We start from the raw sequence: 25623 nt of genomic DNA, 5'->3' as shown, positions 1-25623 counted from the left end.
TAGCTTCAAAGTCGTTCATTCTAGAAACTTGGCCTACCTTTGGTCACTCCATCCAGCAGTCTGCTACAGACAAGGCCTATGATCCCATCAGCAAACACATTTTTGATAAAATGTGAGCAACTAGGCACTGCTTTTTAAATACGCATACTAACTATAACACTGAGCTTCTTATGTATTCCCAACATATGAAAATTAGCTGACACACATTCAACACTATTGTTTGCTTGGTTAAAGTCTAATAGAAAATTGAATACTTTGCGTTTCAAGTGTTCCACCATAACCCTCAACCATGATGGCCTGTTAAAAATGTTAACAACGGTATTGCAACTTTATAGAAATAAATATTAACATTTATACATGTAGTCATTGGTCTATGAGACCAAGAGTACTTGATTAAATAGAAGAAGCCTCAATGAACTTCACTGCTGTCTCGTTATCAGTTAGGTTTATAATTCTGAATTCCATGTGTTCATCCACAGATAGTTCATGATGCTGAAACAGACAGAGTAATAATTAATCTATCCAACTGTCCACCTCTGTATGATGAGGTGAAAGTGAAATTCCTCTCTTCTTCGGTGAGTAATCAAGAAACAGTTTATGCTGCTAATCTTGTCTAGTCTTCTGAATGATTCTGGTTTGGGATTTCCTTTGCTACAATTCCCAACAAGGGAGATGATAGGAGATGTCAACCCCTAGTCAGGTATGGGGAGACAAAACAAGTCAGATTTCTATACTGAATTTTTTTTTAAAAAGAAAATATGTAATTATATTTTTGCTCATTTGTTTTCTAAATTGTATACAATTTACATGTATTAATTTTCAAATAAGAAAAAAATACAAAAACCCTGATGTTAAAAAAGATATAAACTACATAGCAGTGATCATATTTTGGGTATCTTTAAAACACATTGCCCCCCATAACTTATAAAATACGTGAAGGTGAGGGAGATTTTGCTTTCCTCTCAATTGACGTATAATTCATTTAAAATAGTATATTTAATCCAATATTTATGAAAAATAAGAATATCTGCCATTGTCATTACAGTATAATTTATGCTGACCAATTATCAAATGTATGTCTGATTATTCTGTATATAGCAAATTTCTAAGTAAGCCCCAGTAGTTTCATTTTCCTATTAAATCATCAACCAGAACTGCCAACATGTAACTGTGTTTGCTCAATTTAAAGCTTACTTCCTGTGCCCGCCTGCATCCCATGCTTGCTCCCTGTTGGCGGAGAATTTACTAAGTTTGAAATGGTACATGTGTTGAAGCAAGTGGCTGGGATAGCTCCCCTTGAATAACTGAGCCAGTCTGAATTCTCTTAATCAGTGGTCTCTAAGCAGAAGCACCGGTGTAGGGGTGCTAGCCAAGGGGATGTTGGTGACTTCTGGCCTTTGTGATTGTCAAGGGTCATGAGATGAAAGCACTTTCAGAAATCTTAGGTATTTCTATCATCATCAATCATGGTTAATTATCCAGTGTAGCTGCTCCTTGTAGGAACGGATGATATTATTGGGGCAGAAACAGACATAGGTCCTTAGTAGATTCTGTTTAGCACTATCCAAACCAGATTAGAAGACCAGTGTCTAAATTTATAAATATCACAGAGAAAATACATTTTTGCTAGAAATGGCGAGAGAAAGGAACAGCAATCTCTTAAAGTCTCTGTCTTGGTGTCTTGAGTATAATATTGACGGTAAGTGCTGCATATTCAACAGCTACAGTTATCTGATGAACGTACAGATGAATAAGGGAATTTTAATCCCTTTGGAAAGATTATTTTTCACAGTAAAATGGATATGAAGAACTAATTTTTTTTTAACCATGTCTTTTTAGGATCTTCCTAAATACTATGACGACTGTCCATTTTTCTTTTGGTTCCATACATCTTTTATACAAAATAACAGGTATGGCTATGGTATAATCCAGTAGAAACAGCTTAGTCTCGAATGTCTATGTAAGAGGTAATGACAGGTCTTTTGCTAATTGCCGTAAGCCCAATTTATAGAAACCAAAAAATCCTTGAGTCACCGTTCTTCATTGCTTTCCTTATTGTGATTTGGTTATTTAAAAAATATGGCTATTTTTAACATCTTTATTGGAGTATAATTGTTTTACAATGTTGTGTTTCTGCTGTATAACAAAGTGAATCAGCTATATGTATACATATATCCCCATACCCCCTCCCTCTGCGTCTACCTCCCACCATCCCTATCCCACCCCTCTAGGTGGACATAAAGCACCAAGCTGATCTCCCTGTGCTATGCGGCTGCTTCCCACTAGCTAGCTATTTTATATTTGGTAGTGTATATATGTCCATGCCACTCTCTCACTTCGTCCCAGCTTACCCTTCCCCCTCCCCGTGTCCTCAAGTCCATTCTCTATGTTGTGTCTTTATTCCTGCCCTGTCCCTAGGTTCATTAGAACCATTTTTTTAAATTCCATATATATGTGTTAGCACACAGTATTTGTTTTTCTGACTTACTTCACTCTGTATGACAGACTCTAGGTCCATCCACCTCACTACAAATAACTCAGTTTCATTTCTTTTTATGGCTGAGTAATATTCCATTGTATATATGTGCCACATTTTTAAAAATACATCTTTATTGGAGTATAATTGCGTCACAATGCTGTGTTAGTTTCTGTTGTACAACAAAGTGAATCGGCCATATGCATACATGTGTCCCCATATCCCCTCCCTCTTGAGCCTCCCTCCCACCCTCCCTATCCCACCCCTCTAAGTTGTTGCAAAGCACTGAGCTGATCTCCCTGTGCTGTGGCTGCTTCCCACTAGCTATCTGTTTTACATTTGGTAGTGTATATATGTCAATCCTACTCTCACTGCTTCCCCCTGCCACCCCCATGTCCTCAAGTCCATTCTCTACATCTTTATTCCTGCCCTGCCACTAGGTTCATCAGTACCATTTTTTTTTTTTTAGATTCCATATATATGCAATAGCATACAATATTTGTTTTTCTTTCTGACTTACTTCACTCTGTACTATAGACTCTAGGTCCAAACACCTCACTACAAATAACTCAATTTTCTTTTTATGGCTAATATTCCATTGTATATATGTGCCACATCTTTTTGTTGTTTTTTTTAACATCTTTACTAGAGTATAATTGCTTTACAATGGTGTTAGTTTCTGCTTTATAACAAAGTGAATCGCTTATACATATGTTCCCATATCTCTTCCCTCTTGTGTCTCCCTCTGTATCCCACCCTCTAGGTGGTCACAAAGTACCGAGCTAATCTCCCTGTGCTATGTGGCTGCTTCCCACTAGCTATCTATTTTACATGTGGTAGTGTATACATGTCAATGCCACTCTCACTTTGTCACAACTTACCCTTCCCCCTCCCCATATCCTCACGTCCATTCTCTAGTAGGTCTGTCTTTATTCCCATCTTGCCCCTAGGTTCTTCATGACCTTTTTTTTCTTCTTAGATTCCATATATATGTGTTAGCATATGGTATTTGTTTTTCTCTTTCTGAGTTACTTCACTCTGTATGATAGACTCTAGGTCCATCCACTTCACTACAAATAACTCAATTTCATTTATTTTTATGGCTGAGTAATATTCCATTGTATATGTGCCACATCTTCTTTATCCATTCATCTGTCGATGGACACTGAAGTTGCTTCCGTGTCCTGGCTATTGTAAATAGTGCTGTAGTGAACATTGTGGTACATGACTTGTTGAATTATGGTTTTCTCTGGGTATATGCCACTAGTCGGATTGATGGGTCATATGGTAGTTCTATTTTTAGTTTTTTAAGGAACCTCCATACTGTTCTCCATAGTGCCTGTATCAATTTACATTCCCACCAACAGTGCAAAAAGGTTCCCTTTTCTCCACACCCTCTCCAGCATTTTATTGTTTGTAGATTTTTTGATGATGGCCATTCTGACTGGTGTGAGATGATATCTCATTGTAGTTTTGATTTGCATTTCTTTAATGATTAGCGATGCTGAGCATTCTTTTATGTGTTTGTTGGCAATCTGTATATCTTCTTTGGAGAAATGTCTTTTTAGCCTTTCTGCCCATTTTTGGATTGGGTTGTTTTTTTGATATTGAGCTTCATTTTTCATATTGAGCTTGTATATTTTGGAGATTAATCATTTGCCAGTTGCTTTGTTTGCAAATATTTTCTCCCATTCTGAGGGTTGTCTTTTCATCTTGTTTATGGTTTCCTTTGCTGTGCAAAGGCTTTTAAGTTTCATTACATTTCATTTGTTTATTTTTGTTTTTATTTCCCTTACTCTAGGAGTTGGGTCAAAAAGGATCTTGCTGTGATTTATGTCATAGTGTTCTGCATATGTTTTCCTCTAAGAGTCTTATAGTGTCTGGCCTTACATTTAGGTCTTTAATCTATTTTGAGTTTATTTTTGTGTATGGTGTTAGGAAGTGTTCTAATTTCATTCTTTCACATGTGGCTGTCCAGTTATCCCAGCACCACTTATTGAAGAGGCTGTCTTCTCTCCATTGTATATTCTTGCCTCCTTTATCAAAGATTAGGTGACCATATGTGCATGGGTTTATCTCTGGGCTTTCTATCCTGTTCCATTTATCTATCTTTATTTTTGTGCCAGTACCATACTGTCTTGATTACTGTAGCTTTGTAGTATAGTCTGAAGTCAGGGAACCTGATTCTTCCAGCTCCATTTTTCTTTCTCAAGATTGCTTTGGCTCTTCGGGGTCTTTTGTGTTTCCATACAAACTGTGACATTTTTTGCTCTAGTTTTGTGAAAAATGCCATTGGTAGTTTGATAATTGCATTGAATCTGTAGATTGCTTTGGGTAGTATAGTCATTTTCACAATATTGACTCTTCCAATCCAAGAACATGGTATATCTCTCCATCTGTTGGTATCCTCTTTAATTTCTTTCATCAGTGTCTTATATTTTTCTGCATACAGGTCTTTGTCTCCTTAGGTAGGTTTATCCCTAGGTATTTTATTCTTTTTGTTGTAGTAGTGAATGGGAGTGTTTCCTTAATTTCTCTTTCAGATTTTTCATCATTAGCGTATAGCAATCAAGACATTGCTGTGCATTAATTTTTTATCCTGCTAATTTACCAAATTCATTGATTAGCTCTAGTAGTTTTCTGGTAGCATCTTTAGGATTCTCAATGTATAACATCATGTCATGTGCAAATAGTGACAGTTTTACTTTTCCGATTTGGATTCCTTGTCTTCTCTGATTGTAAAAATATGGCTATTCTTGAGACCCACTGTTGCATTATCCTCAAGGTCCATGCCATAGGACTGCGTTATAAAACATACTATAAGCAGATCTTGAGTGTGGCAACAAATCCCTCCCATGTTTGTTCAGTACCTTGAATATGGTAGGTCCTCAGTATGTGTTGATTTACTGATGACTGACCAACACCAAATTCTATGCCACAGGAAGGTGTCATCCAGGGAGGCTTCAGCTAGTTTAAAAGGTAGTTGACACACTTACATCTAGGGCAGAAGTTATAAGACACAGTAAGTATCAGTGAAGACAGCTTTCAAAAAATTAATGGTCTCCCATTTAAAACTGCTTTTCTTATAACTAAATCGGATAATCTATTTTTAAAAAGTAATTGAAGAGTATTCCAAAGAACCTCTATCATATCTGAAGCTCATTCCTAAATCTAGAAGTTCTCCACATCGTCTATTCTGTGGTGCTGAAAATTTGAGATTGGTATCACCATACCATTCAATACAAAAGGAAAGATAATATTCAAAAAAATCATAAAGAGTTTTGAAGAAGTGGTTATGATTGTATGTGCCATGAACTGACAGTTCCCATGACATACAATCCTAGCCTTTTCTTCAAATGTAGATTGCATCTAATCCCACCTCAAGTCCACTAAGGTGACAGGAAATAAAAACCTAGCCTAAACATCTACAATGCACACACATTTAGTGGATATTGATAGTGAACTTTGGACTTGATGGAACATTTTTACCAATTTTTTCCCCTGGATGTATACAGACAGACGTCTAGGTGGAACTTCATTTGGTACTACTTCTCAAAAGTGGTTCTTGCTAAAGGGCACAGTTTTTTCCTTTAAAACACCATGTTCATATTAGGGAAGCAACCTGCTCAATCACTTTTCTCCTCACATAGTTTCTGAAGATTTAACGTGTGAATTTCCATACTCCTTGGTAAAGCTGTTTTTATTATGAGACTTAATTTACCCAAAATGCCAACTTCATCATTTAAAAGACACTTGTTATTACTGGGTTTTAATACACATCTAGTCTGATTTCTCACATATAGAAATTTAATTTATTAAATATTAATTCCATAAAAGGCAACATTAAAAGGATCAGTGACACGTTGTTACTGAAGGTCATGATATTTTTGTGTCTTAAGAGAGAAAGTGGGAGAGCTGGTTTTTGAAAGCTAATTAGATGCAGAGGGAGGGGTCGAGACTGATGCTGGCCAGCAAGGCTTGTTCTTTTAAAGCTCTAACAAGGGTGTCCTACAGCATGGCTTTTCTGTTAGCCCTACAATAAAATGTAATTTTTTTTCTATTCTAGGCTTTATCTTTCAAGAAGTGAATTGGATAATCCCCACAAACCAAAAGCATGGAAAATTTACCGTCCAGAGTTCGCAGTCGAGGTCTATTTTGATGACGTTATCTAAGTGTAGTTCCCCTTCTAGGCTAGAATCATGTTCTTCCCAATCCTTGCTACCTATTTATATCTTTTAAACCTATTTCCTTGCTGATATATTTACCTATATATACATATGTCCTTGAGAACTCTATTAAATATATACAAAAGTGTCAATGGCAATAGTTTTTTTTGAAAGAACATACGTCACAGTTTTCATTTGTATTGAGATAAATTTGAAACAGTACACGGGAACGTTAGTTATCACTTAACAACTCAGAAATAAAACTTTCCTATCAAAATAACATTTAAAAATTGTGATTGTCCCCCAATACTGTGGGTTTATTTACTTATGTATTTTTGGACAAGTATTCATTCCCTACTTTGGTTTACATTTGTAATTTCAGATTTGTTAGAAAAGTAATTTCTAATTCCTTCTTCTACTTGATTTACAAACTATTAACGAGCATCAGAATGGCAGCAGAGATCGTTTTAAAACCCATCACCCCTGCTCACAACCAGCTTCACCTAAGCTTGGGGAACTCTGAAGTAAGGTCAAGTTTTCATTATAGACACTGGTTAGTCCTGTGTCCACAGGGAATCATTTTCTCTTTGGTACCAGGTGCTACTTTATTCTAAGTACTTTCACTGCCACTATCTTAAGGCCATAATTGTCTTTGAAAACAGTTCTATGTTGGCTTTACTATTTGAGTGATTTTCCTTTTATTGGCAAGGCTCTCAACAATCTAGCCCAAGTTGAATTGATCAGGAAATGAAAAGTAGCAAGTGATGAGAACCAGTGCCTCTGCTAAAACACAGACTACTCGTTCCTGAAAAACCTTGCACTTTGCAAAAAGCACACGATAAAAAAATAGGGTTTGTGGGGTTGGGACAGACCATTCCAACTAAGCAGTGTTTTAACAGCGCACTAACCACTGGCCACTTGGGTTGGCAGCCCCACGAGGTCTGGAGGTTGCCACAGTCAGTATTTTTTAAGGGAAACAAGAGCAACAGTTTATAGAGAAGGGTTGGTGGGTGCCGACCTAGCAGGGATGGGAGGAGAGCCCCGAGCCGCCAGCGTCGTGGCGTGGAAGTCCATGCAGGGGCTTCTCTCCGCCTCAAAATAGCCCCCAAAAAGCGCAGCTGCAAAGGTTATTCTACTCCCCTTAATCTGACTCCCCTTGGGGGAAGAGCTCTTGGAGACACAGCCTTTCAAACTCCTTCCATGTTATGACTGCATTATTCCCTGTAATTTGGGTTACAGAAGTGTACTGTGGCAGCCCAGGTTATTTCCTTTAAAACTCCTGCAGCTGTAATCCGTGGAGGGCAGACCAGTGGGCAGGCCTAGGTGAATGGGAAAAAAAGCGAGGAGTAAGATCTACTTTTAACACGGGCAAAAGCTGGGAAACCCTAGTTTTCCAGAATTTTGCTTTTTGAAATAAAGGAAATTACAGCTGGGGGTTTCTCTTCCCTAGCCCTCCCAAATGGATGAAAATTTCTGGCAATTATAAGCTGTCACACTAGTCTGCTTTTGCTCATAAAGAGAACTTGTTCAGGGCCTCCAGCAGGGCTGCTTTCCTAGAACCCCGTGCAAATAATTCATTAAACAACTTGAGAAACTTAGATCATCATATATCAGAACGATATTGGTTTTCTTGAATAGAATTTACTGACCTGGAAAACTTGATATCCAGAAGTTTATTTTAAAAAATAGAATGGCATCCTGCCAAATCAGTCACATCGCATACACAGCCTGGTGGAGGGAGAGTAATTCTAGTGGGCCACGTTTCGCAACTGCAGTGTATACAGAATGTGCATTTATATCAGTAGTTATTTGACATCAGGAATCTTGCTGACAAAAAAAACAACGCTCGTTGCAATAAAACCATCACCTTGAAATATCACCATACATAACTCAAACATTCCTGACGGTTCTTACCCCATAAAGTACTTAAACAAATCATACAGTCAACTATTAGGCAAATTTAATGATAGAACATGAGAATTTCTTTAAACACAGTATTTCAAGTTACTCTATTTTTGTCCGGAGTACAGATTTGAAATGGTACAAACTGTACCCAAATACTGAACCATGAATTAAGCAAAGACAATGAAACGTTAAAAAAAAAAACAACTCTCAAGTTTCCATTCATTACTCCCACGCACTCTTACCTGCCTCAGACAGTTTCTGTTGAAGATATTCAGTTAAATCTTTACAGGACAACACGTGAGAAGACCTACTGCCAACAGGGCTTAGACAACAGGGGCCCGGTGGGCTCTGGAGCAGGTCACTTCCTGGGGGAAGCCAGTCCCATTTGCTATTTTTGCTTCAATCCAGGCCTGTTCAGAAGAAGCACCACTCAGTAGCTACCGACCATTTAAGTACGGACAAAAGTAAGGTAGAAAAATTGCTTTTCAAGAAAAGGCAAACGGAAGACCAGGCATAGCTCTGGAGCCCATCGGGCACAACACCGGGCATCCCCCCTCCGCTAAACGTCTGCCAACAGCTGGCCTTCCCGACCCTCTCCGGCTTCTGGCCGGAGTCACCACCGAGGCTGCAGGGAGAACAAAAGCTTGTGGAAACTGGAGGTCTCACACACAACGCTTCCGTTCTGCCGACAGGGGTGGACAGACCAGTGTGGATCATTATTAACACATCAGCCGCAGGTACGGATTAAGAGCTCTTTATTAGAGGCCTGGGGGGTCTCGGAGCAGCACAGAATGAGGCGGCTGACTTCACTGGTGACGACAAGGGCTCCCGTGAGCCAGACGGCCAGGGAACGGCTGCCCATCCCAAGTCTACGGGAGTCAGATGAACCAGGGTTTGTTAGTAGTGCATACATACAGCATAGTTTAATGAAATTACCTTTGCTTCACTGATTAAGTCACACCCCAGAGACCACCATCACTGAAATTCATGACAGCCAGTACCCCATATTAAAGGCTCCAGCGTGGTAAGGAGTGAGGGATCCCGAGACAAACTTCAGCCTGGGTCAGCCCTGACACCACTCACGGGGAGTGCAAGCACGACACTCTGGTTCCCTCTGAAAGGAGACCGCTTTGCCCACAAGCACCACCACTCTGTCCCCAGACGAGGAGCCAGGGCCTCTCTTGGCTTTGGCACTCTGCTCCCTGGAAGGGCTTCCGATTGGCAGAGGCAAGGAGGGCGTGGTCCAAAGTGGATCAGCAGCCCATCGGTGGTCCAACAGACTTCCCTGGAATCCCGCCCAGGCCAGGACACAGAGGCAGCAGCTCAGGGCAGCTGTCAGCCAGTCTTCACAAAGCACCACAGGCCCCTCCCCTCAGCCCCTGCCTCGAGCTCAAGCCCAGCAGAGAGGAGCTCCCTGGGACAGGAGGAGGGGCTGGCACAGGCGAGGGCTGTGCTGCTTCCCCAAGGCTCTAGGCCACACCCAACAATATGTCCAGGCGTGGAATGTGATCCCACCTGGAAGAAGATGGATGGCACTGTTTCCACAGAGGAGCACCTTGGGAAAATCCAGGATGCTTACTCTGAAACTTAAATCAAGAACATGGAAGCCACACCGGTATGCAGGTATATTCTCCTCTTTAGAATCTAGACAGATGCCTTAGTTTTCAAGCACCACAGGAAAACTTTTTAAAAACTTTAACCACTTATTAAAGGGTACGTGCTAAGTAGATTTTAAAAGAGACCCACATCTAGAATGGATGAAGCATTTATAACCATCCTCATGAAACATGGTTACCTCTGGTTTTTTCTAGTGAGATCTGAGATTAAACATGGAACTAAATTGTGCTTCACCCACAACACAAAACCATCTACACTGCACGTACACATACAGGTTTACGCAAAAGCCCTTGATACAGCTCTACTTAGCCTTTCAGATTAGGTACCTAGGGCCAGCAGCCCACCCTGTATGTCCCACCAAGGACAAGAGCAGCAACTTTTCCACTTCACTACAGTTATGCGCAGAAATTATATAAAAGAGAAGCTCTTCTATAAAGTTCAAGGTAGAAGATAGAAAAATGGAAGACAAAAAAAAAATTCCCACAAAATCAAAAAATTCCACATTGGTCTTGTACTCCTTGAAACCCTGAGAACTGCAGTCCTCAAACAGCTTCATTTGGATCAAGGTTTGCCAGAACACTTCAGTATGCTTCAAACTGACTCATCATCAACTTCCTGCTGTATTCATAGGCCAAAAACAGTGCCCCGTTGGCAGGGAACGCGCGAATCATGGTAGGTTTCAGTCCAGAATATAAGGCCGTTATTCCTAGAAAACAAAAGGGTGACCAAAGACTGAGCTCCCCCTCCTTGGAAATATCCCACGAACCCACACAGCACAGATATTTTTACAGTTACAAATCCAGACAATAGCGCTAAAAACCAGCAGCGATGGAACAGGTTTCCCTGGACTACTGGAACTAGACTAGTAGAAACAAGGGCAAGGGCAGGTCTGCCAAGCAAAGCTGGTGAGGCTCCGGGTACAGTCACCGATCCCGTGCCTGTTAACCTCCTGGTAAGCGGATCAGTCAGAGCAGGGGGCCTCACGTGGGCAGACGGGAGGCAGCCACAGAGCCACGGACAGCAGCAACTTCGCAGCTTCACCTGGGGGGCGAGGACCACGAGGCACTGGGCCAGAACACAGAGCACTGACATTGATGTGGAAGACCTGTTTCTAGTATTAGCACTGCCCAAGGCAGTTCTGAAGATCCAGGCAGATAAGGGAGGTGTAAGTACTTTGGAAAACTACAAAGTATAATGCAAATTTAAAAGGGGTTACTGTTAGTAATATGCAAGATGTCTGTGCTCTATTTGGGGTTAAAGCAGTTTCTGCATGCTGTTACTCTGCTTGCTTTCTCTCAAAATCAAGACAGAAAAGTGCACATTCAAGTTTTAAGACGTATAGTGGATGCTGGAAGGACAGGTCTTTACTCACTAGTGGCATAAAATTGGCTTTATACAAACACTACTTTTAAAAGTCTTTATCTAGCTGTATAACTAAAAACTGATAGCCAATCACCTTCAGAAATTGCTTAGTGCCTTTCTCATTGCAGAAGTCTTATCATTAAGGATGTACATTCTTTTAAATGCCTTACTGATATGCTGTTAGAGCTCATCTCCTGATGATATTGTTTAAAACAAGTGGTGCAGGACTTCCCTGGTGGTCGAGTGGTCAAGACTCATCCACGCTTCCACTGCAGGGGGAATGGGCTGGATCCCTGGTTGGGGAAGTTTCACATGCCACAGAGTGCAGCCAAAAAAAAAAAAAAAAAAAAAAGTGGTGCTAACTCTGAAACATTTGTCCTCTTAGACAAAACACATACTTTAAAAATTCCCACCAGGCTATTTAGAAACAAAATCCTGGCCCAAAGCTTAGGAATCAGAGCTTTAAACATTCCTGAGGGGACTTCCCTGGTGGCACAGTGGTTACGAATCTGCCTGCCAATGCAGGGGACCCAGGTTCAATCCCTGGTCCAGAGGGATCCCACGTGCCGTGGAGCAACTAAGCCCGTGCACCACAACTACTGAGCCTGCACTCTAGAGCCCGCAAGCCACAACTACTGAGCCCGTGAGCCACAACTACTGAAGCCCATGTGCCTAGAGCCTGTGCTCCATAACAAGAGAAGCCACTGCAATGAGAAGCCCACGCACCGCAATGAAGAGTAGCCCCCACTTGGCACAACTAGAGAAAGCCCGCGCACAGCAACAAATACTCAACACAGCAAAAAATAAACAAAATAAATAAACATTCTTGAGAATAATGAAGCAAGCTAAAGAGAGGGGTCTGGAAACAAATCCACAAACGTGAATTACATACACTGTTAGAAAAGTGAGGTGGTGGAAGAGAGCGATCACCCATCTGATCAACTTCGACAAGACGAGCAGCCGAATGATCTCTCCCTATACGTACCTCCTCTGTTTCAGCAATTGGCAGACTCACCTTCATTCTTCACGATGCTTATGAAAGTTCCAATAAATCCTGCCTGTTTTCCAGACATAGAGAGAACTTGAATTCTGGATTTGATACAATCCACTGGGTAAACAGCAAGCCAGAGGCAGATTCCACCAAATCCACCACTTAACATCAAAGGGACAGGGCCTAGAGAAGAAAATGAGCAAACAGTGTTTTGTCTCAAGAACAGCTGATGTGATATGTCCAGAGGTCAGTGTAGTAGTGGCTGCAGGTAGGCGCAAATACAAACACTAAAGCTGCGGAACACAGTCCTCTGGGGCAAGTGTCAAGCTGTCTAAGAGCACAGGTTCTGTGTGGTAGCCTGGGGCTGTCCCTCATGACTCTAGGACAAGGGGCAGCCCTAGTGCAGGTCAGATTTAGGCTGGTCTCTGTGGCCCTCCTGCCCCGTCCTCCAGAGGCCTGGCCCCCCAAGAACCAGCAGGCCCCCAGCAGCAATGGCAATGCCCTACCATGAGGAGTGAGAACAGAGGCCACTGAAACACAGGCTGCATCTTTTTCAACTTTCCCTTAATTATTTTAATATATTAATGTCCCACAGCTCTGATTCTTCCTTTGCCATGAAAAAGCAAAGTTATTAAACGTAACAGTTAAGCCTAGGAGCTTGACTATCCCCAGAATAGGTCCCAAGCACTGAAGGGAGGTATTTAAGAAACAAGTAACCACTCATGTGAGCCGAACATCGATACAGTTGTGTCAAGCAGTTAATTAGGATAAACTAGAAAGAAGTACACTTCTCACTGCTCTCAAAACACTATCAAGATTTATTACTAAGCTTATTGCAAGATGATTTATAGGTGATTTCCCCAATTGTTGGTGATATCCTACAGGGAAGATAATGTCTGTATTCTCTGCTAAAATAGACCCAGAGCAAATGAACAAATGTTATTCCAGTAAAACCTGGAATTATCATTATTAAATATTAAAATAACTGGAATTATTACTTGGTGGGGGGGAACCTTCAAGATGGCAGAGGAGTAAGCCGTGGAGATCACCTTCCCCCCCACAAATACATCAGAAATACATCTACACGTGGAACAACTCCTACAGAACACCTACTGAACACTGGCAGAAGACCTCAGACCTCCCAAAAGGCAAGAAACTCCCCACATACCTGGGTAGGGCAAAAGAGAAAACAGAGACAAAAGAATAGGGACGGGACCTGCACCTCTGGGAGGGAGCTGTGAAGGAGGAAAGGTTTCCACACACTAGGAGGCCCCTTCACGGTGGGGCTTGGGGTGGGGGGAGCTTCAGAGCCACAGAGGAGGGCACAGCAACAGGGGTGCGGAGAGATTCCCGCACAGAGGATCGGTGCTGACCAGCACTCACCAGCCCGAGAGGCTTGTCTGCTCACCTGCCGGGGCGGGCAGGGCTGGGAGCTGAGGCTCCGGCTTTGGAGGTCAGACCCAGGGAGAGGACTGGGGTTGGCGGCATGAACACAGCCTGAAGGGGGCTAGTGCACCACAGCTAGCCGGGAGGGAGTCCGGGGAAAAGTCTGGACCTGCCAGAGATGCAAAAGACCATTGTTTCAGGGTGCGCGAGGAGAAGGGATCCCCCTTCCCTGTCTGCCCACAGAAGGCAGAGCACTGCCTAAACGAGCTCCAGAGACAGGCACAAGCCGTGGCTATCAGCTCAAACACCAGAGATGGGCATGAAATGCTAAGGCTGCTGCTGCCACCACCAAGAAGCCTGTGTGTGAGCACAGGTCACTATCCACACCCACCCCAGGAGCCTGTGCAGCCCACCACTGCCAGGATCCCGTGATCCAGGGTCAACTTCGCTGGGAGAACACACAGCACACCTCAGGCTGGTGCAACGTCACGCTGGCCTCTGCCACCACAGGCTCGCCCCACATTCCAATTATAACTACCGTACCCCTCCCTCCCCCCCAGCACGAGTGAGCCAGAGCCCCCTAATCAGCGCTGCTTTAAACCTGTCCTGTCTGGGCATGAACAGATGCCTGAGGGCGACCTACAGGCAGAGGTGGGTCCAAATCCAAAGCTGAACCCCAGGAGCTGTGCGAACAAAGAAGAGAAAGGGAAATCTCTCCCAGCAGCCTCAGGAGCAGCGGATTAAATCTCCACAGTCAACTTGAGGTACCCTGCATCTGTGGAATACCTGAATAGACAACGAATCATCCCAAAATTGAGGCGGTGGACTTCGGGAGCAACTGTGGACCTCGGGTTTGCTGTCTGACACTGACTTGTTTCTGATTTTTATCTTAGTATAGTTTTTAGTGCTTGTTATCATTGGTGGATTTGTTTATTGGTTTGCTCTCTTTTTATTACTTTTAAATTTTATTTTAACTATTTTATTTTATTATTTTTCGTTCTTTTTTTTCTCTCTTTTCTTCTGAGCCATGTGACTGACAGGGTCGTGGTGCTCTGGCCGGGTATCAGACCTGAGCCTCTGAGGTGGGAGAGCCAAGTTCAGGACATTGGACTACCAGAGACCCCCCGGGCCCACGTAATATCAATCGGCAAGAGCTCTCCCAGAGATCTCCATCTCAATGCTAGACCCAGCTCCACTCAACGACCAGCAAGCTACAGTGCTGGACACCCTATGCCAAACAACTAGCAAGACAGAAACGCAAACCCACCCATTAGCAGAGAGGCTGCCTAAAATCATAAGTTCACAGACACCACAAAACACACCATTGGACATGGCCCCGCCCACCAGAAAGACAAGATCCAGCCCGACCCATCAGAACACAGGCACCAATCCCCTCCATCAGGAAGCCTACACAAGCCACTGAACCAACCTTAGCCACTGGGGGCAGACACCAAAACCAAAGGGAACTACGAACTTACGGCCTGCAAAAAGGACACCCCAAACACAGTAAGTTAAATGAAATGAGAAGACAGAGAAATATGCAGCAGATGAAGGAGCAAGGTAAAAAACCACCAGACCAAACAAATGAAGAGGAAATAGGCAGTATACCTGAAAAAGAATTCAGAGTAATGAGAGTAAAGATGATCCCAAATCTTGGAAACAGAATGGAGAAAATACAAGAAATGCTTAACAAGGACCTAGAAGAACTAAAGAGCAAACAAACAATGATAAACAACACAATAAATGAAAAGAAAAGTTCTCTAGAAGGAATCAATAGCAGAATAACTGGGGCAGAACAACAGAAAAGTGACCTGGAAGATAAAATAGTGGAAATAACTACTGCAGAGCAGAATAAAGAAAAAAGAATGAAAAGCATTGAGGACAGTCTCAGAGACCTATGGGACAACATTAAACACCCGAACATTCGAATATAGGGGTCCCAGAAGAAGAGAAAGAGGAAGTGTCTGAAAATATATTTGAAGAAATTATAGTTGAAAACTTCCATAACATGGGAAAGGAGATAGTCAATCAAGTCCAGGAAGCACAGAGTGTCCCATACAGGATAAATCCAAGGAGAAACACTCCTAGACACATATTAATCAAACTATCAAAAATTAAATACAAAGAAAAAATATTAAAAGCAGCAAGGGAAAAACAACAAATAACATACAAGGGAATCCCCATAAGGTTAACAGCTGATCTTTTAGCAGGAAGTCTGCAAGCCAGAAGGGAGTGGCAGGACATATTTAAAGTGATGAAAGGGAAAAACTTACAACCAAGATTACTCTACCCAGCAAGGATCTCATTTAGATTTGACAGAGAAATTAAAACCTTTAAAGACAAGCAAAAGGGCTTCCCTGGTGGTTCAGTGCTTGGGAGTCCACCTGCCGATGCGGGAGACGCGGGTTCATGCCCTGGTCCGGGAGGATCCTGTGTGCCGTGTAATGACTGGGCCCGTGGGCCATGGCCACTGAGCCTGCACGTCCAGAGCTTGTGCTCCGCGATGGGAGAGGCCACAGCAGTGAGAGGCCCGCGTACCGCAAAAAAAAAAAAAAAAAAAAAGACAAGCAAAAGAATTCAGCACCACCAAACCAGCTCTACAACAAATGTTAAAGGAATTTCTCTAGGCAGGACACACAAGAAAAGGAAAAAACCTACAAAAACAAACCCAAAACAATTAAGAAAATGGTAATAAGAACATACCTATCAATAATTACCTTAAATGTAAATGGATTAAATGCTCCAACCAAAAGACAGACCAGCTGAATAGATACAAAAACAAGACCCATATATACGCTGTCTACAAGAGAGCCACTTCAGACCTAGGGACACATACAGACTGAAAGTGAGGGGATGGAAAAAGATATTCCACACAAATGGAAATCAAAAGAAAGCTGGAGTAGCAATTCTCATATCAGACAAAAATAGCCTTTTTTTTTTTTTTTTTTTGCGGTACACGGGCCTCTCACCGCTGTGGCCTCTCCTGTCACGGAGCACAGGCGCCGGACATGCAGGCCCAGCGGCCATGGCTCATGGGCCCAGCCACTCCACAGCATGTGGGATCCTCCCAGACCGGGGCATGAACCCATGTCCCCTGCATCGGCAGGCGGACTCTCAACCACTGCACTACCAGGGAAGCCCCAAAATAGACTTTAAAATAAAGACTATTACAAGAGACAAAGAAGGACACTACATAATGATCAAGGGATCAATCCAAAAAGAAGATATAACAATTGTAAAATATTTATGCACCCAACATAGGAGCACCTCAATACATAAGGCAAATGCTAACAGCCATAAAAGGGGAAATCGACAGTAACACAATCATAGTAGGGGACTTTAACACCCCACTTTCACCAATGGACGGACCATCCAAAATGAAAATAAATAAGGAAACAAAAGCTTTAAATGATACATTAAACAAGATGGACCTAATTGATAGTTATAGGACATCCCATCCGAAAACAACAGAATACACTTTCTTCTCAAGTGCTCATGGAACATTCTCCAGGATAGATCATATCTTGGGTCACAAATCAAGCCTTGGTAAATTTAAGAAAATTGAAATCATATCAAGTATCTTTTCCGACCACAGTGCTATGAGACTAGGTATCAATTACAGGAAAGAAAACTGTAAAAAACACAAACACATGGAGGCTAAACAATATGTTACTAAATAACCAAGAGGTCACTGGAGAAGTCAAAGAGGAAATCAAAAAATACCTAGAAACAAATGACAATGAAAACACAATGACACAAAACCTATGGGATGCAGCAAAGGCAGTTCTAAGAGGGAAGTTTATAGCAATACAATCCTACCTCAGGAAACAAGAAACATCTCAAACAAACAACCTAACCTTACACCTAAAGCAATGAGAGAAAGAGGAACAAAAATACCCCCAAAGTTAGCAGAAGGAAAGAAATCATAAAGATCAGATCAGAAATAAATGAAAAAGAAATGAAGGAAATGATAGCAAAGGTCAATAAAACTAAAAGCTGGTTCTTTGAGAAGATAAACAAAATTGATAAACCATTAGCCAGACTCATCAAGAAAAAAGGGGAGAGGACTCAAATCGATAGAATTAGAAATGAAATAGGAGAAGTAACAACTGACACTGCAGAAATACATAGGATCATGAGAGATCACTACAAGCAACTACATGCCAATAAAATGGACAACCTGGAAGAAATGGGCAAATTCCTGGAAAAGCACAACCTTCCGAGACTGAATCAGGAAGAAACAGAAAATATAAACAGACCAATCACAAGCACTGAAATTGAAACTGTGATTACAAACCTTCGAACAAACAAAAGCCCAGGACTAGATGGCTTCACAGGCGAATTCTATCAAACATTTAGAGAAGAGCTAACACCTATCCTTCTCAAATTCTTCCAAAATATAGCAGAGGGAGGAACACTCCCAAACTCATTCTATGCGGCCACCATCACCCTGATACCAAAACCAAAGATGTCACAAAGAAAGAAAACTACAGGCCAATATCACTGATGAACATAGATGCAAAAATCCTCAACAAAATACTAGCAAACAGAATCCAACAGCACATTAAAAGGATCACACACCATGATCAAGTGGGGTTTATCCTAGGAATGCAAGGATTCTTCAATATATGCAAATCAATCAATGTGATACACCATATTAATAAACTGAAGGATAAAAACCATATGATAATCTCAACAGATGCAGAAAAAGCTTTTGACAAAATTCAACATCCATTTATGATAAAAAGTCTCCAGAAAGTAGGCACAGAGGGAACCTACCTCAACATAATAAAGGCCATATATGACAAACCCACAGCCAACATCCTCAGTGGTGAAAAACAGAACCCATTTCCTCTAAGATCAGGAACAAGACAAGGTTGCCCACTCTCACCACTATTATTCAACATAGTTTTGGAAGTTTTAGTCACAGCAATCAGAGAAGAAAAAGAGAAGGCATCCAAATCGGAAAAGAAGAAGTAAAGCTGTCACTGTTTGCAGATGACATGATACTATACATCGAGAATCCTAAAGATGCTACCAGAAAACTACTAGAGCTAATCAATGAATTTGGTAAAGTAGCAGGATACAAAATTAATGCACAGCAATCTCTTGCATTCCTATACACTAATGATGAAAAACCTGAAAGAGGAATTAAGGAAACACTCCCATTTACCACTGCAACAAAAAGAACAGAATACCTTGGAATAAAACCTACCTAAGGAGACAAAAGACCTATATGCAGAAAACTGTAAGACACTGATGAAAGAAATTAAAGAGGATTCAATCAGATGGAGAGGTACACCATGTTCTTGGGTTGGAAGAATCAACATTGTGAAAATGAGTATACTACCCAAAGCAATCTACAGATTCAATGGAATCCCTATCAAACTACCACTGGCATTTTTCACAGAACTAGAACAAAAAATTTCGCAATTTGTATGGAAACACAAAAGACCCCGAATAGCCAAAGCAGTCTTTAGAACGAAAAAAGGAGCTGGAGGAATAAGGCTCCCTGACTTCAGACTATATTACAAAGCAACAGTAATCAAGACAGTATGGTACTGGCACAAAAACAGAAAGATAGATCAGTGGAACAGGATAGAAAGCCCAGAGATAAACCCACGCACATATGGACACCTTATCTTTGATAAAGGAGGCAGGAATGTACAGTGGAGAAAGGACAGCCTCTTCAATAAATGGTGCTGGGAAAACTGGACAGGTACATGTAAAAGTATGAGATTAGATCACTCCCTAACACCATACACAAAAATAAGCTCAAAATGGATTAAAGACCTAAATGTAAGGCCAGAAACTATCAAACTCTTAGAAGAAAACATAGGAAGAACACTCTATGACATAAATCACAGCAAGATCCTTTCTGACCCACCTCCTAGAGTAATGGAAATAAAAACAAAAATAAACAAATGGGACCTAATGAAACTTCAAAGCTTTTGCACAGCAAAGGAAACCATAACCAAGACCAAAAGACAACCCTCAGAATGGGAGAAAACATTTGCAAATGAAGCAACTGACAAAGGATTAATCTCCAAAATTTACAAGCAGCTCATGCAGCTCAATAACAAAAAAACAAACAACCCCATCCAAAAATGGGCAGAAGACCTAAATAGACATTTCTCCAAAGAAGATATACAGAATGCCAACAAACACATGAAAGAATGCTCAACATCATTAATCATTAGAGAAATGCAAATCAAAACTACAATGAGATATCATCTCACACCAGTCAGAATGGCCATCATCAAAAAATCAAGAAACAATAAATGCTGGAGAGGGTGTGGAGAAAAGGGGACACTCTTGCACTGCTGGTGGGAATGTGAATTGGTTCAGCCACTGTGGAGAACAGTATGGAGGTTCCTTAAAAAACTACAAATAGAATTACCATATGACCCAGCAATCCCACTACTTGGCATATACCCTGAGAAAACCAAAATTCAAAGAGAGTCATGTACCAAAATGTTCATTGCAGCTCTATTTACAATAGCCAGGACATGGAAACAACCTAAGCGCCCATCACCGGATGAATGGATAAAGAAGATGTGGCACATATACACAATGGAATATTACTCAGCCTTAAAAAGAAATGAAATTGAGCTATTTGTAATGAGATGGATAGACCTAGAATCTGTCATACAGAGTGAAGTAAGTCAGAAAGAAAGAGACAAATACCGTATGCTAACACATATATATGGAATTTAAGGGAAAAAAATGTCATGAAAAACCTAGGGATAAGATAGGAATAAAGACGCAGACCTACTGGAGAACGGACTTAAGGATATGGGGAGGGGGAAGGGTGAGTTTTGACAGGGCGAGAGAGAGTCATGGACATATACACACTAACAAACGTAGTAAGGTAGATAGCTGGGGGGAAGCAGCCGCAAGGCACAGGGATATTAGCTCGGTGCTTTGTGACAGCCTGGAAGGGTGGGATGGGGAGAGTGGGAGGGAGGGAGACGCAAGAGGGAAGACATATGGGAACATATGTATATGTATAGCTGATTCACTTTGTTGTAAAGCAGAAACTAACACACCATTGTAAAGCAATTATACCCCAATAAAGATGTTTAAAAAAAAAAAAAAAAAAAACTACCACTGGCATTTTTCACAGACCTAGAACAAAAAATTTCACAATTTGTATGGAAACACAAAAGACCCCGAATAGCCAAATCAATCTTGAGAAAGAAAAAAGGAGCCGGAGGAATCTGGCTCCCTGACTTCAGACTATACTACAAGACTACAGTAATTAAGACAATATGGTACTGACACAAAAAAGAAATATGGATCAATGGAACAGGGTAGAAAGCCCAGAGATAAACTCACACACATATGGTCACCTTTTCTTTGACAAAGGAGGCAAGAATATACAATGGAGAAAAGACAGCCTCTTCAGTAAGTGGTGCTGGGAAAACTGGACAGCCACATGTAAAAGAATGAAATTAGAACACTTCCTAACACCATACACAAAAATAAACTCAAAATGGATTTAAGACCTAAATGTAAGGCCAGACACTATAAAACTCTTAGAGGAAAACACAGGCAGAACACTCTATGACATAAATCACAGCAAGATCCTTTTTGACCCACCTCCTAGAGAAATGGAAATAAAAATTAAAAAATGGGACCTAATGAAACTAAAAGCTTCTGCACAGCAAAGGAAACCATAAACAAGATGAAAAGACAACCCTCAGAATGGGAGAAAATACTTGCAAAAAAGCAGCTGACAATGGATTAATCTCCAAAGTACACAAGCAGCTCTTGCAGCTCAATATCAGAAAAACAAACAACCCAATCCAGAAATGGGCAGAAGGCCTAAAAAGACATTTCTCCAAAGAAGATGTACAGATTGCCAACAAATACATGAAAGGATGCTCAACATCACTAATCATTAGAGAAATGCGAATGAAAACTACAATGAGATATCATCTCACACCAGTCAGAATGGCCATTATCTAAAAATCTACAAACAATAAATGCTGGAGAGGGTGTGGTGAAAAGGGAACCTTTTGCACTGTTGGTGGGAGTGTAAATTGATACAGCCACTATGGAGAACAGTATGGAGGTTCCTTAAAAAACTAAAAATAGAACTACCATATGACCCATCAATCCCACTACTGGCACATACCCAGAGAAAACCATAATTCAAAAAGAGTCATGTACCACAATGTTCACTGCAGCACTATTTACAATAGCCAGGACATGGAAACAACCTAAGTGTCCATCGACAGATGAATGGATAAAGAAGATGTGGCACATATATACAATGGAATATTACTCAGCCATAAAAAGAAATGAAATTGAGTTATTTGTAGTGAGTTGGATGGACCTAGAGTCTGTCATGCAGAGTGAAGTAAGTCAGAAAGAGAAAAACAAATATTGTATGCTAACACATATATATATATGGAATCTAAAAAAAAAAGGTTCTGAAGAACCTAGGGGCAGGACAGGAATAAAGATGCAGATGTAGAGAATGGACTTGAGGACACAGGGAGGGGGAAGGATAAGCTGGGACGAAGGGAGAGAGTGGCATGGACATATATACACTACCAAACGTAAAACAGATAGCTAGTGGGAAGCAGCCGCATAGCACAGGGAGATCAGCTCGGTGCTTTGTGACCACCTAGAGGGGTGGGATAGGGAGGGTGGGAGAGAGATGCAAGAGGGAGGAGATATGGGGATATATGTATACGTATAGCTGATTCACTTTGTTATACAGCAGAAACTAACACACCATTGTAAAACAATTATACTCCAATAAAGATGTTAAAAAAAATAATAATAAGTTGGGGATGTCCTGCTGCAGCCTCTGCCCTGAGGAAGTTACCAAGGCTGGAGGATGGTGCTCGCTGTTACCCGCTGCACGGTACTCCCCGGCATCCAGGAACTCCCAGTGCCAAGCGGAACCCCCACAAGGGGCGAAGTGCACAGAAGCCACCGAGACTACAGCACTGGGAAGCAGACACGGTCGAATCCACCTGCTGTCCCTGCCGACACACTTACCTAGTTCATCTTTTGATCTCCCCGATGCAAAAAACGATCGGCTCAGCTCATAGCCACCGAAGAAGAAGAAGTAGCCCGGTACTTCTCGAAGTAAAGTGCTCGAGAGTCCATGGTAGAAGCCCAAGGGGCCGTCCTTCCTAAGGATACTCTTCACGACAGACCAAACTGTGCTGGGGGGACACACGGGGTGACAGATAAGAACAGCATTCACACCCAACTAGCAGACCTGATGGAGCTCTACAAGGAAGTAGCTCATTTATAAACAGAGGAACCAGAATTCCAGCAATAAAAGGTTTTTGTGGGAAGGAAATATCTCCGAGAAAGACAGGTATACAATTACTTTGTAACAAGTTTTATTACTTGAACTAGTCTGTGTAAAGATATTTTATTACAACGAATGCATACATTTCTAGAAATCACTATCAAAGATCTAAAAGAGCCAATACCCATTTTTTCAATAGTAAGTGAAATTACAATGAGATTGTCCAAACTCAGAGAGAAAGAAAATGGCACCGTACGTGCCCAGTCCCTTACCTGCCTTGATTCCTATCTCCTCAGCCTTTCTTTTGAGCTTGTGTATTTTGAGGGAATTGGTTCAGGTGTTTAGGGTTTGTTTTGTTTTGCATTCATCCAGGGAAGTGAGCAACAAGCCTTAAATGTTACTTAAAGGCAAGACAAAAGAAATTCTCAGAGCTGAGCTATAGCTCCTGTAAGGCTCTAGACGCACCCAGTATTTAGTTCTTAGCGGGGTAGGTGTGTAAAAAATTTTTCACTTGAAGCAGATCAGAGCCTGCAGGAGCCAGAACACTGGCACTTTCTGTTGCAGGCTCCTCTTCCTGGTGGTGTAGGGGTGCAGGCCTATCCCTGGGAGGAAAAGCACCACAAACCACACCTATCAGCTTAGTGAGCCCCTCACTCCTCACTCTGTTCTCAGCAGGTGACCTGGCTTGGATCAGAGAAGGATCAGGCCCCCAGGGAACAAAGGCCACCTGCTTTTATTGATGATCTTCCTTCCCAGGCATCACCCCCTAGCCAGGCCCTGCCTGCAGTGCCCCCTCCTTCTATCAATACAATGAAGAAGTAACAAAGTCATCCCACTCCACACACTTAGCCTGCTTCCAATCCAGGTCTTAACCCCAAGCTACCAAATCCCAGGCTTGGGCACTGCTATACCTAAAATACAGTTAGCCAATATTTACTTTTGTACAGGGTGTCCGTCTACCTAAGTCCTTTGGATCTAACAATTGCTTTCTTTAAAGATACTTTTAAACGACTCTTTAAGGGACCCAAGGGCAACTTTCTGGGTGCTGTTCATGATCTATTTCTTTATCTAGGTACCAGTTTACAAAGGCAGGTTCATTTTGTCACTACTTGTGGAACTGCACACCTAGGATTTCCTGTGATTTCTGGGTGTGTTCCTGTTATTGTGTGTACACTGTATCTCAATAAAAAAGCATTGAAGACTTAAAGTTTTGAACTTCTAGGCTATAATAGATTTGAATTGGTTGTAATGAATCTCACAGGTGCAGGAAATAGGGCGCTATTATGAACCCATCCTCACTGGATGGAAAGTGGTGACTCGGAAAAATGGTCAGTTTACCTAATGGTTTTTCCCAGGAGATTTACTGGCTTTGAGTTAACTTCAGCAACAACCACGAGCAAACCTTTAGTTTAGATAAATAAGCAAGTTTTGAGATTAACAAGGATAATAAACTGATTTTCAGTTCAAATATATAATAAATCATATTGTATATGATACATACACTCACAAGGTAACTAGAATCTGTTTTCAAGACAGAGTTGGAGAGTGACTGGATCACTGAAGACTTGCTATGCTGACGAGGGTTTGCGTGAATGTTTTCAGAAGCTGGCTTGTTTGTAGGTACACTTGAAGGATTCGGGAGGAGGTAAAGGAAGTCACTGCTAGAATCTGGGATGACCAGCCTGAGCACCTGTGTGAAACTGGGGAGACTGGGGAGTGAGCAAATACTCTGCCCAGAATCCAAATTGGCAGTTAGCAAAAGCCCTCAATCCCAAAGCCGCTGCTACGTGCCTCCCAGTATAGTTGGGGGTCATGCCTTGTGCACTCCACAGGCCAAAAGGGGTGTAAGCCCCTGCTTCTCCACTTCTGGGATATTAAATATTTGCCTACAACATTCTATGGGGTGGATGGTGATTCCAACCACCACAGACAGTGTGTTCAGAAAATTATCCTCAGAGTGGTGGTGGAGAGGGGTGTTTGGACTAGATAAACTGTTTCTCTGCCACTTAATTTTAGTACAACATAAAATTTTAAATTTAAATTTAAAAAAATTTAAAAATTTAAAAATACTGGATACACCAAGGCAACAAGACCCCACGTTTGTGCCCAAGCAGCACTTACTTCTGGCTTTTGGCTATCTTTCCCGACATCTCCATTTCATACATGGTCTGCAGCCGGCACTTCACGAGCTCGGTGGGGCAGAGGACCAGAGCAGCAAAGGCAGAGGCAAAGGAACCAGCAGCTGCATTCTGCAGATCACTGGAAGGACGCAAGCACAGGAGGCCAGTTACCCACCCATTATTCATTCGCTCGGTCTCAGCATGCCGAAACACTGGTGGTAAAGGAGAGCAAGCTTGAGGGGAGAAGAAGACTTCCTCAGTGCCCACGAGGCACCTGCTGCTTCCTCTGAGGAGCCCACGACCCTGTGAGGGTGACAGCAGTA

At 41.8% G+C, this 25623-nt stretch overlaps 2 protein-coding genes across 12 annotated transcripts in view; one reads left to right on the top strand and one right to left on the bottom strand.

The window, feature by feature from the left end:
* The window catches only part of LOC116742988 (phosphatidylinositol 3,4,5-trisphosphate 3-phosphatase TPTE2-like), a 50767-nt gene extending 42483 nt beyond the window's left edge, over positions 1-8284 (top strand). For all 3 annotated transcript variants that reach the window (XM_032610938.1, XM_032610937.1, XM_032610936.1), the window contains 3 exons: positions 480-575; positions 1840-1910; positions 6543-8284. In XM_032610938.1, the coding sequence (XP_032466829.1) occupies positions 480-575; positions 1840-1910; positions 6543-6648 (273 nt within the window). In that variant the 3' untranslated portion in view covers positions 6649-8284. The remainder of the gene's footprint in view (positions 1-479; positions 576-1839; positions 1911-6542) is intronic.
* Positions 2996-25623, bottom strand: part of SLC25A15 (solute carrier family 25 member 15) — a 39100-nt gene continuing 16472 nt past the window's right edge. For 2 of the 9 annotated variants that reach the window (XR_004346637.1, XR_004346638.1), the window contains exons 4-8: positions 25302-25439; positions 22919-23088; positions 12542-12700; positions 8790-10870; positions 8297-8469 (exon numbers count right to left, since the gene is read on the bottom strand). Coding sequence is in view for 3 of the 9 variants with exons in the window: in XM_032610941.1 (XP_032466832.1) it covers positions 10746-10870; positions 12542-12700; positions 22919-23088; positions 25302-25439 (592 nt within the window). In the remaining 6 variants the exon portion in view is untranslated. Of the gene's footprint in view, positions 5475-8291; positions 10871-11696; positions 11820-12541; positions 12701-13925; positions 14073-22918; positions 25440-25623 lie in introns of those variants that run through there. The other 7 variants (XM_032610941.1, XM_032610939.1, XR_004346641.1 and 4 more) reach the window with 6 other exon arrangements.

Source organism: Phocoena sinus, chromosome 18 (genome assembly GCF_008692025.1).
Source record: "Phocoena sinus isolate mPhoSin1 chromosome 18, mPhoSin1.pri, whole genome shotgun sequence".
Classification (NCBI taxonomy): Eukaryota; Metazoa; Chordata; class Mammalia; order Artiodactyla; family Phocoenidae; genus Phocoena; species Phocoena sinus.
This window is presented reverse-complemented; position numbering and strand designations above follow the sequence as displayed.